Source organism: Sinohyriopsis cumingii, chromosome 1 (assembly GCF_028554795.1).
Source record: "Sinohyriopsis cumingii isolate HCF-2022 chromosome 1, ASM2855479v2, whole genome shotgun sequence".
Taxonomy (NCBI): Eukaryota; Metazoa; Mollusca; class Bivalvia; order Unionida; family Unionidae; genus Sinohyriopsis; species Sinohyriopsis cumingii.
In genome coordinates, this window is record NC_142961.1 from 104,353,203 (window position 1) to 104,366,630 (window position 13,428).

The 13,428-nt window shown below is 35.3% G+C and overlaps 1 protein-coding gene across 1 annotated transcript; it reads right to left on the reverse strand.

Moving 5' to 3' along the window:
• Positions 1–886: 886 nt before the first annotated feature.
• Positions 887–6,197, reverse strand: LOC149807485 (neuronal acetylcholine receptor subunit alpha-6-like). Its single transcript, XM_089967094.1, has 2 exons — positions 5,419–6,197; positions 887–2,027 (listed from the first exon to the last, which is right to left on the reverse strand). Exons 1-2 carry the CDS (start codon positions 5,869–5,871, stop codon positions 1,185–1,187), a joined length of 1,296 nt encoding a protein of 431 aa, XP_089823220.1. The 5' UTR covers positions 5,872–6,197; the 3' UTR covers positions 887–1,184.
• Positions 6,198–13,428: the final 7,231 nt, after the last annotated feature.

Sequence of the window (13,428 nt, forward strand, 5' to 3'; positions counted from 1 at the left end):
ACAGCTCTTGTCTACTCTCATATTAATTTTCCTGTTCCGAAATAAAATGATCATTATTTTGCCAACTTATGTTTGCTAATCAAGAACATGCGCGCAGGTACGGGAATTTTGTAATATCTCTACAGTTTAGAAAGTAACTGACAAACGTTTAATAAATTTGCGTTTAGTGAAAACGGGGTGAGGGTAGAGATAGGATAGGGGATATTGAGAGGATGGTTCAATCAGAAGGTTCTTTGTTAATCAGTCAAACAAACTCAACTATAAATTCATGAATCCTGACAGGGAAGGAACTCATTTCAAAAACAATTTGGATTATTTTAATTCACGCATGAGAGATTTTGAGGTTTCAATAATTAATTTTCAAACTAACTGGCCTAATGTCTCGTAAAAAAGACTACGTCCGTTACTACGCACTCTTAGAACGACCGGATCGCCCTCTTGAAAAAAATACTCCACTCCACCCCAAATTGCATCCTGCCGGTAGCAATAAAACAGAAGAGGCTCATAAAGGACTATATTTGTTCACTTTTAAATGGACACTAAAAGAAACCAACCCCAGATTGGTATCTCACGACATGTACCCCAGAACACGACACAATTCTAATACAACGGATTATTCCAAGATAACATTATTAAACACTTATTTATTCAAACATCTCAGAACTTTTCCTTATGCTAAGAAATCAGGGAGGGTCCACTTTATGAAAAATTAAACCATGCTACCACTAAGTCTCGTGAATACTGTACATTATGACCATTACGCATAACAACTGGAAAATGTATAGGGTTGAGAAAAATATTCACAATACTGACTCCCCATAATCAACAAATAATATCTAACTAGCTAATAATAACTAGCAATAAACGGGAACGTAAAATACAAATATCACATACCTAGGTTTATTTCAATACATCGAAGTCTACAAAAGAGGACAGTTTTATTTCCCTTTATCCACAGATTACATAGATGTATATATGCTTGATATATTTAAGGCTCATGCAAATATAACGTTCATAAATATTGAGTTTTATGTCCTGGTGTCCTGTATAATAAGATAACCGCCAATACAGAGTTCACTGAAGAATCAGATAGCATAACGTAAATTCACAGTGACTCAACATTGAATCAAAAGGAAGATAATGAGAAGTTTTATGTCTTGGAAGTGGTGGAAAGAAAGTCGTTGTTATGCAGCAGTTTTTGAACAGATGCAAAATATTGTCACTGTGGTGACAAATGTTGCTGTAAAGAAAATCCAAAAGAAAATGAAGTCAATGGCATTGCAGATGTGATTCCACGTCATTTTAGGCTTCTCATCTGGTGTTGGTGATTTTGACGTTTTGATTGCAGAAGTTGTTTCTTCAGTAGAAACTGTGTAACCAGAATCAAAATTAGGAACCTCAGCCTCGCTCATCATTGCCGGATGCACCTTTTTATATCTTCTGCATCGGACTATATCCACAATCCCTTGAAGTCTAATCAGCCATGATGGGATTGGGTCCTCATCAACATCCCTAAAATTCAGACGAAGTATAAACAGCGTCAAAATGGCGATCAAAGTACTGAAACCGGTCATTAGTACCAGGTAAATACCGAGGAAGGAAACTTTTTCTGAATTCTGTGGCAATGTTGTTGTGACGATTGTCAAAAAGACAGCCAAAGCAAGAAATACTGTCACAGAAAACGAAGCCTTTTCTCCGGATTCTGCCGGAAGTACGAATATGCAGACGTTCAGAAGAGACAACATTATGACTGGTAAGATGACATTTAACAAAAAGAAAAGTGGTTTTCTTTTTAATTTGATTGAAAATAAAACTACAGCGTCATCGGATTCCTGTAACATATCTACGCTCGTGTCAACAATTGACCATTCCGAATTTTCTTCGTATTCATCCAGGATAATTCCCTTCTTCCCCTCCTTAACATTTACTTCCACTTTCGTGTAACTCCATGCCACAAATTTCAAGGTACAAGTCTGAATATCAAACGGAAAGTAGGTAATATCAACTCCGCATGTTGACTCAAAAATCTGGAAAAGAACTTGAGCAAATTAATGGAGGCCAAATGAATTGTTTTCAAATTGTAATGAATTTTTTAATTCTCAGTAAGTTCTAAGGACTGTCTCATCATTATAGTTCAAACTGTAGCCCACTCTCTTGACACATTTGCGGCCCTTCCTTAGATTCTTGGTGCAGCATAAGGATACAGTGATGGCCCATAAGCATAAATCTTATAGCTGAGTCTAGACTTAATAATTCTTGACATTAAGTCGGACTTAAGGACGAAGTGCACAGTTCAAAAAAGTACTTCCGCGCAATAATCTAGTGTTCGTTTTCGAACGAAGATTTTGTTTAAATAATATGAAAATATCGATAAATTTAGAAACAAAGTGAATATACTTGAAATATATAAAATATTCAGGTTGAATCATAAAGAGAACTTATAGGCAGATTTCCAGGAACCTTTACAGACCAGCACTGGTCCATCATGAGTGTGTTGGTAAATCTGTGACAGCAGTACTAACGATGTTTTGTTGCTTATGCAACTTTATTTCATTTGCAAAAGCATGCGATGTAACGCTATGTATGTGTGGATTCATAAAATTTGTTGTTGAAATAACGAGTCAGTTAATAAGCAATATCGCCCTTGTGAAGCGCCTTGGAATCTCAAAGTAGTTCGCACAAATCTTAAGGTCATTTAAACTGGTTATTAATTCATTCTTCATTTATCTAATAAATCTGAATTCCTGTTGATTATTTACTATATAGTTTAATACCGTTGTTCTATGTGATTATTTTTAAAGTTCCAACACGGACTTTATGGCAACAGTTAATTGGTAGACCAATATATAGCGAAATTGATTTGTCTAACCCAAAGTACTAGTATCAACTTAAATGTTTGAAATTAATTGACCATATCTTTCAAACTGTTCATTGGATTTTTAGAAAGGTTTTGCATATCTTTCCATCCACTGAGAATATATCGGCTGAGTCCTACATGTTTAGAATAATATACAGTTCGTCAAAAAGTCACCTATAGACTTAGTGTGTACGATATATGATTTTATTGTTCAAGTGCCCAATAAAACGGATTACTTTACACAAGGGCGGCATGTAAGGAAAAACGTATTGTTGCGAAGACTGCCGTCGAGCCTCCGTACATTTGTTCTTACCATCGAATTTGTTCACCACAATCCTAAATACATTATTCGTCTTTCCTCAACATTCGTATCACTAAAGTTATACTTGCATATACTGTTCGTTACTAGACAACATGCCACTAACGAATTTGAGAAAGAAAGGTGTTCACTTTAGTTGTTCTGTTCTTTTAGCAACGTTTTCTCATGAAAAAACAAAACTGCCACTATTTGTTTCCTGCTTTTGTAAAAGCATGAAAACAGTCCAGAAAAGACTTTGGCGAAAATGGGGTTGAGCCAGTAATGCTCACAGATCATTTGAACCAAATTAATATTGTTGTTGATACGTGAGTATAACGTTAAAATTCGAGGGAGGATGGTTCTTCTTAAACGCGATAACAGTTGATCATATTTGTACAGAAAGAAATACCTACCCCTGATTAATATTTTACCCCAAATAAATCATCCAAACAATCATCTCAGGTTATATCTTTACACAATTTTAAACACATCCGCAGACTGATGTTAATATAAGTACATAGGAAAATAAGAATGAATTATTTGTCCCGCTCTTATATACACACATATAGCGCTAAAACGTAATTTGTTCCTACTTTCTACAAGCCATTTCACAATACCCCATGTCGTAAATTTACCCATCTGACCGACCTATCCAACGGAAAATAACTTAGTTCTTATTTTCTACTCTGCATCAAATGGTACAGTGATACTGAGGATATGCGGATAGAAACCTTAGAGTCATTACGCGATTTTATGGTCATTCGAAATTTCAAATCTGACTTTATCAAATAAACAAGGTGTTATTTTCAAAATTATCATAAAATTCCGTTGCAAAAGCAAACACAGATAAAATAAATTCAAACTATCGGCAAAAAGTAGCTCAAATGACCTATTACTGCAAAGCATAGTACTAACTCGAATGCGATCTGACACTGTACCCATATTCCCAATTACATGAAATGTCTTGGATCGTTGGTAAATTTCCTAAATAGATTTTGCGCCTCTACTCTTCTGCTTTGTTGTAATCAAATTCATACAGCTACTGAAAAGTGGATGCCATCGTTATATTAATACTAAAATATTTGTCTAATTGATTTGCTCTTGTAAATCTTCATTATTGATAGAGTATTAGTCATATAATCGAAAGTTTTATTCGTGTAACTCGTTTCATACGTGTAATTTCGTCAACGTCAGAGACCTCTTTTGTTCTTGTACGGTATCAAATAAAGTATTTATCTTTTTCCGCCCATAAGCTTGACCAAGTATGCATCGTTGCTGTTCTAAGATAATTTCTACGTTAATTAATGCATATTCCGAAAATGTGTTTGTAAACGTATATAATATTTTTGGGCCTCATTCATAAATCTGTATGATGAATTCAAACGAAAAAGTGATTACAGTTTTTACCACGTGTTTATATGATTGGGAAAAAAGATGCCATTATTTGAGACCTCCATTAATTCTTTCAAAATAGTATGACCCTCGATCGTGTCATAAGCATTTGTGAGGGTTAATGAGGTCAATGACTCTACCTTGTTTGACTCTGGCCACTTGTTTAGCCACTTTATTTGGTTACTTGTCTGCGTACTTATTTGTGCACTGTACTTTTGTGGATTGATAATAGACGGGTTGGACATTTATGCTAAAATGAACAAAATTCAATTCGATGGAGACTGTGACCTAGAAAAGTAATGAAAATATAAAACGAATATGATCACACTCCTCAAGATCGTTTTAAAACTGTATTAGAAAATGATGATTTAATATTTGGGCTGTCACATAAAAAATCGATTGAAGAAGACACAACATTACTGTTTGAATTAGGAACTGAAAGAAAAGTTGATTCCAAAAGATTCTGCGGGAAATGCTCAGAAGAACTAAATAAAACAGTGAAAGGACCAAGAACAGGTAAATGCTTCTCAAATACTTATTTTTAAAAGTGTTTTAGATGACATGGTTCCAAACTTAGGCCAAGTTCGTTTGACATAAGGAAAGAAAGGTGTACGAGTAGAATATATTTATAACACTATTCGTTACCTATTTATTCATAATATATATTTATAAACCCTTAGTTATATACATGAATATGTTTTTCCAGTCTAGTTTCAGTACGTATACATTAAGAAAATATGGTCATTTCCAAAAGTTTAGAACTGTGTGAATTTAACAAGGGGCATCTAGACTATTTCACTTAAAGTTTTTTAATAATAAAAATATTTTGTAATATGGTACATTTTAACATTTTATAGAAAGAAATACCTACCCCAAGAGGATACCAAGACACAGTGCCATCACTGAACACGTAAACAAACAAACTACTTGAGCCAAGTCCTTTCAATTCGGATACGCCATTTTGCAGAGATATATCCGGTTTCCACACGTTGTCCTGAGGAATAAATGTACCTGTCAGGTTGCCATAAGTCGATGGGGTCCATTGTAAATAATTATCGACCCATCTAATAAAAAGGTAACCGGAAGTGGTCAGTTTTTCCTTCTGCGAGTCAAAGTTTATTATGCTTGTAAGATGAAAGTCAATAAAAACATCGGTTGCCGTATTTTGCTCGTAAGTAGGTCTAACAGCCTTATTATAGGCAGACACATTAAACATTTGGGATAAAAGATTCTTTGCATCATCCGATGTTTGAGCATTGACTTTAGGCATGTACACGATCACTAAGAATAGCATCACCATTGAATTTAGTTTCCGATGCGTCATATCGGATTGATCACGAATGTATGCGCACTATAAAATCTATGATAATGCTTTTAAACAACTAGACAAAACACCTGTTTAGCAGTCTATAAATAAATGGATATTTGTATTCCAAACAATTTGTCATGGTCCATGTAGAATAAAATAAATGTACCCTTTTACACTTATTTTAAACACTTTAGACAGTATAATCCATTCTTGATTTTTTAAAATGTATCATAGTAAGTTGTCCCGATTCAGGTTTGGTGTGTGCTAAGTCCAAGTTCACGGTTAATGAGATTCATCTCTTTCGGCTACCGATATAAGCTTTGACGCGTCGTTTCTTACTGGAAACTTTCAGTGTCGCAATTCGTTGAGTGATATCACACAGTGATATCACTCGGTGCTTTGAATGGAAAATGAATACCATGTATGATTGACAAAAACGTTTCAAATTTCTTATTCAACCTAAATTATCTACACGGAACTTGAGTCTAAAGAACATTCCTGTTAAGATAGAAATGCATAATAATGAAGACAGTTTTTAGTGACTTTCTTCAATGTAAAAGGATTATGTAGGCCAACTACACGTATGTTTAAAAACTGGCCCTGTGAGTAATCATATAATCTGAGGACGATACTACTCACGCTCAAGCTCAAAATCCCAAATTTAAATATGGCTCTTTGGGTTTTATTATATCACTGAATTTTAAACACGGTACATGGAATTCATCATTGAAATGTAAAAATAGTACATGAAATTTAACTATATTGTTTGAAATTTAAATATGGTACATGAAGTATAACTACATCATTGAAATTTTGGTATGCTACACAGAGTATAAATACGTCAACGAAATTTAAACATGGTACATTGAGTGTAATGTAATATGGTACAGCAGTATAATGACAGGAGTATAATGACATCATTGACATTTAAATATGGCACCTGTTGTATAATTACTTTGTTGAAATTTAAATATGGTACATGGGGAATAATTATTATGTTACAATTTAAATATGGTACATGGGGTATAATTACTTTGTTGAAATTTAAATATGGTACATGGGGTATAATTACTTTGTTGAAATTTAAATATGGTATATGCGGTATAATGGCATCACTGACATTTAAATAGGGCACATGGGATATGATTACAGCATTTAAATTTGTATGATACATGGGGTCTAGTTACATCATTGCATCATTGAAATTTACCAAATGAGCCGGTCGATCGTGGTCTATGCTGGCCATTTTACTGGTAAGTTCAAGCTAAAGTCGCAGACCCTACCTGCTTGTGTAATGCAACTCCAGATTTGTGTCGACGCTTGGAGTAAAGACAATATGTCCCCTGATCATTGGTGTCACAGTTATAGCCAATGGTCATATAACTAAATGTCTTACTCATGGCAAACGGATGTATGATTGATTATACAGTAGCAGGCTGAAGCGAACATTGTCTCTGTACTTTCATTTTATTTATTGGATTGGATACACAGAAAGAACAAACAAGTAGACAGTTAATATGGTAATGTATGTTTCTTTCGGAAACATTACTCTTCCATTCCCATCTCTCTCTCTCTCTCTCTCTCTCTCTCTCTCTCTCTCTCTCTCTCTCTCTCTCTCGGTCCAAACATATTTTATTGTCTTAAATAATAAAATAATATATTTGCAAAAGGATAAAAGGCAACTTAACAAGAACGAACAGCGTTTCTCATGATTGCGCAAAAGAGAATCACATGACAAATGAAATAATTAATAACATGAAGTCAAATATAGAATAAATATGGAAACGGAAAAAACAAAGATGGAATGATAGTTTGATTCAAGATTCAATCGATAGTAGTGGCGAAGGAAATGAAAGGAAAGGGGTTGACTCCGCCCAATCTTCGCTAGCCAAAGTTCCGATATGTTCACCATATCTATACCTACTCGGATCGATCAGATATTTGGGTACTTTGTCATGAAGACATCTAACAGATTTCATCATTAGTATGTAAAGCCACGTAACCAATGGCATGTAACAGCGGTGCATTGTTACTTTGTACGTTGGCCGAAAATTGTTGAGGTAATTGACTTCAAAAGGATGCACTGTAAGTTTAACACCGAATGTATGACAACGTAATAAAGAGAGGCCATTACAGGTGTATTTAAAGCTACGGGTGTATTTGTACAAACACGGACTGGCAGAGGAAAATTGTTTATTTAACAGCCCATTCTAGTTTTGTGCTACCCTTTTATCGATCATGTAGGAATAGTGTTCTTTGTTTAACTACTTGATTTGGATTGGATGCGGAGCTTGCTACCGCATCCAGTGAAACTGACAAACTTAGGCACTGAAATATATGATCGATCCGCCAAGGTGTAGCCGACAGGATTGACAAATCGAACCTTGGCTAGCGATGATGACCTTACCCATCTTATTACTCACTCCTTACCTCTATGTTGTCTCTTGTTTGTTCTCTCTCTCTCTCTCTCTCTCTCTGTAATGAGTGACATATAGACATATCGGTTAATATATAGTGTTCAAAGAAATCATATCCCATAATATCAAGTCAATAACATCAATCCGTACACTCGTCTAAGCTAATCATAAAATTCGTTTCGTTGGAAACTTGGCCATAATATCAGCATTTCCTTACTCTTCTTCGTGTGCGTCCTTATTCTTTCGTTTTTCTTTCTTGCTTTTATTTTATTTATTTTTCTGGGACGGGTTCTATAATTCTTCGTATTGCATCAATGCATCATGCAGGAAAGACACATTTGTAATCAACTTCAACCTATACTTGAAACTTAAAAGTTAAAATCAAGAGTTGCATCCGAGTAAAACCGTCAAAAAAGTGAATACAGCAAGAAATTAAAATTCCTTCCAACATCATCAACAGTGTTTTGGATGATTACTTCGAAAGAGGACAAATACTCGAGGCAAACTGACACACCTCATAATTCATATATTATTCGCTATATAGTTTGCTAGTACCTGAATATTTGAATTAGGCGATTAGTATGCAAATAGTATTAGACGACGCGCTATCAGTACAAGAATCACAGCGTCTATAAATAAACGGGCGCCATGAAAAGTTGTACAGCCGATATCTTGTTTCTTCTCGGGATAGTAATACTGCGCATTAGCAGCCCGATAATTTATTTGATGGTATTGTCGGAGCTAATCTTCCTCCTTTTGTCTGCAAATTTGGTCGCTGTAAGATCTCCGAAGTGTTTAGCTGCCATTGTAAACAATGAAAGGGAGACAAGTCAATTTGTCAAAATGGAATATGATCGACGTACGCTGGATACGGCTACGGCATTTGTACGGTTTCCACGTGACTTAGCTTAACCAAGTGATATTCAAAGAAGTCAATATGAAGTGAGATAAATTATGATATATTAAAGGTGTATCTAATATGGTTATGAAAACAAAATGAATCAAAGCCCTTTTACAGAAACTGAGAAAGCTCAAACAATCAGGTTTTCATTACAATATGGCTCAAATATTACATATATGCTTAAAGCAACGTGTTGAATCAACTTTACTTAACGGAATAAAGCAGACCTCTTAACTTGATCGTATATTTTCACTGTAGAAAACTTTATGTATTTGTACCTCAAATGAGCAAAGGAGAAATTGTATTCCGGACATATAGGTATGTTACCTCTATCCTGTTAGCACACTTTTTGACGCTAGCGAAAGCAAATTTAGGTATAGAGATCAGAAGGCTATCTGAAATATGTGGATTAAACTATTTGGATAGGTTGAAGGACCTATTTGGGTCCAAGCAAACAGACACCAGTTTAGTAACGCGTTGGCCGTACTAGAGACCGACCAACATATATCCTTACCATATTGTAATAAACCTTTGCTTATTAGTATGTGAACTTCGTGCAATTTTAGTATTCATATTGCATTGCTTGCATTTATTAAATACTCGACAAATACATGTAATAAGGGAGAGTATCTTGTTCTAGGAGTCTTGTATTCCATTTTAATTTGTATGTCCACTCATGTGTTTACCTCCAGGAATTACATCAGTCATCGCAAAAATAAGAATACATTAATACAATGTCATTATGATCATAACAAAGACATCAACACTTGACCAGTCAAAAAGGGCCGACTGCACCATTATCTGTGATGAAAATATATAACGTCATTTTATTGACATATTTTGGACACGATGGTTTCTTTATAATGGTATGTTGTAAACAGATTTGGATTTCAGTGTTGATAGCATGAAATTAATTTTATTAAAAAATCAGAAGACAATGAACATAATTGAATACGTAATTTTAGTACAATTAAAGCAAAACTAGTTACGACATGTCTTCATAATTTCTTTTTTTATTGCAATAAGCAGTTTGTGACATTTAGAAGATTCCAGTTTATTAATATTTATTGTTATGATAAGACATCAACACGCCAGGAAGTAGTGTGGTAAGAGCGGTTTCATATTTCTGTTACTTTTCTAGGTCGTATCCTATATATCCCATGACTTTTGTTCATTTTAGCATAAGAGCCATATTATTTCGACCTTATGGTCATAAAATATGTAACAGAATGAGGAGAAACCAGCAAGTTTTGTCAAACTTAGCAAATAATTTAATTCTCGAAGCTAAAAAAAGGACCGCTGAAGAGGATCTTACAGTATTATGAATTAAATCCAAAGTAATCCTAACAAAAATCTAAACAAGTCCTAAAGAATCGAGTGTTGCGAATAAATTCCAGATCGTCGAATATACTTGTATGCCAAACTTCATGATATATCGCAATGGCATTGTCCAGGACTCCTTTGAATTAATTCACAATAGTCATAGATCAATATTTTACTCCAATAAATCGTCCAAATTCTCTCAGATTATATCTTAAGTGCAGACTGATGTTAAAATAAGGACACAGGGAAATAAGAATGAATTAATTGCCCCACTCTACTTACTTATAAACACATCGTTGCTACATGTCTCCAGCACAATGAACCAGTGCTGGACATCACTTTAAACTGCCACACTGCAGACATCGTAGCGAAATGACTGGAAAATTGTTAAAGGTACGTTAATATATCTATATCACACATACATACACATACTTATATCCACCCATACCAAATGCGCAAATGTAACCATCTGACCGACCCATCCAATGGTAAATAACTTAGTTCTTATTTCCTACTCTGTATCAAATGGTACAGTGATATTGAGGATAGGCGGATATAAAACTTTATAATCCATTACGCGATTTTATGGTCATTAGAAATATTAAATCAGACTTTTTCAAATAAACAGGCTTGTTATTTTCGAAATTATCATAAAATTCCGTTGGAAACGCAAACTCAGATAAAATAAATTCCAACTATCAGCACAAAGTAGCTCAAATTACCTATCACTCCAAAGTATTGCAAAAACTCGAATACGACCAGACGATGTACGCTTATACCCAATAACATGAAATGTCTTGTAACGTTGGTAAATTTCCTCAATAGGTTTTGCAGCATAGCTTGTAGTAATAGCTTCCAAAAATTGTTTCCGGTGTTTGCGCCGCTACTCTTCTGCTTTGTTGCAATCAAATTCATACATCCAGTGAAGAGTGGATGTTATCGTTATATTAATACACAAAACAATTGTCTAACTAATTTACTCTTGGAGATAGTCATTACTGCTAGAGTATTAGTCATATCGTCGGAAGTTTCATTCGTGTGACTCATTTCAGACATTTCAGACCCTGTAGGTCTTCCAAGTAATTTAGTCTTCGTTTTATTTCTTGTACAGTACAGTGTCAGATAAAGTTTGTATCTTTTTCTGCTCATAACGTTGACCAAGTATGCATCGTTGTGTGGACATCCTGGATCCACGTTATAGTCACGCTCGCCGTCAGTACTCAGTAGAGTCTAGGGAAGCAAAAGATCCAACTTTCAAACCGAATTCAGCAATGCATCCCGGTTACGTGACATTACCAACAGCAGCCCCCGAAGTGGAAATGTCCGCTGACTTTTAAGCCATTGGACCGGCCTTACGAGTTTTATCACTTAACGTCGAGGGTCTCTCAGCAGCCAAACGAACCATCATCAGTACTATAACCCATCGTCATAATATTGACAAAATCTGTTTTCAGGAGACTCGCGTAGCAGACCAGGTAGCAGGACGATACACCATTGGAGGAAAACCCCGGAAAGAACCACCGAGCCACGAGAGGTTACCGGCAAGCTTTCTTACATACCCACATTGGCCGAACCCGAGACTCGAACACACGCAGACAGAGGTGAGTTGGCAGTGATCCGTAACGGCGAGCACTTTAGACCATTTGGCCACTCCAGGACCCGTTGTTTGAGGTTAGATCATCTCTAATTAATGCGCAACAGGTATTTATGTTGAACGTCTCTTATAGGAATTATACTGAGATTTGTACTAGAAGGAAAACTCAGTTTGGAGTTACATAATTAGGGAAAATTTGGTACGTCGGTATAATTTAGAGTCCTGGATATATATTATATTTAAATTCATATAGTTACAGGATCACTGATCTCAAAGAGGAATGTACTTTGTATTCGACACGATCAGCAAGACATACACCAGTAACGCCATTGATTTTTCTGTCTTTGCGATCCATGAGTTAACCTCCTTACTGATCGAATTACTCCAAATTGCTTTATTCCCAAAGTCCTAAAAAATAAATGTTATTTCCGATCAGGCATAAGTTACTTTCATTAAGTTCTGAAAATAAATTTGTTTTAAGTTTATGACATAGCTTGGAGCCATTGTATGAAGTGCTTGTGGTTTATTAATTCTGATATGTAAACATATTTGCATATCAAACCAAATGAGCCCTTGAAATCCTTGCTCAGTATTCACATAAGCGAATGGTTATAACTGTTTGATATTACTTGCGACACCATCTTGAACCATTTTATTTTACTATTATGTCAATGGTTATCGGGAATGAAATGGCGACTATCATAAAATAGCATGGTATTGGTTGCATGTGTCGGGATATGGCCCATTCTCCCTACTTAGAATTATCCAATTGCGAGACTAAAAGCCACAACATGATAAGTTCGGCAAATTAAACTGAACATGTCGGAGAGCTGAAAATATCAATGAAAATGTCCAGCACAAACATGCTAAGTCTATCCAGATGAACGTGATGAATGTAATGCACAGAAATCCCCTTTACATTGCTGTTACCACGTGGTATGGATCTTGCACCACGCCACCGGGACAATGATGACCTCAATGTCAACCTATAGGTGTAAATAAACTCACGACTTTTATAATATTAATGTCGATAGATGCCGGTCTCTCACCTGACAGAAAGTTATATAATCACGGTATTCTTTCAAATCAAAATAATACAAATATCCGGCTGATAAATTATTCAATCTGGGAATCACAAAAGTCATATGAATGTATAAAGCACCATATGAATGCATTCTCAGCAACACCTATGGATGAAGAGCAATTTTTGCATTCAGTGATCATCCAATCGGACAAATATTTAGCAAATGGAATGCTGTTACTTCTACCGTTTCAAATACTGCATCTGCGGTGAATGTCCATTCCGTGATCGACACACGTTTTGGTTGAAAAGTTGT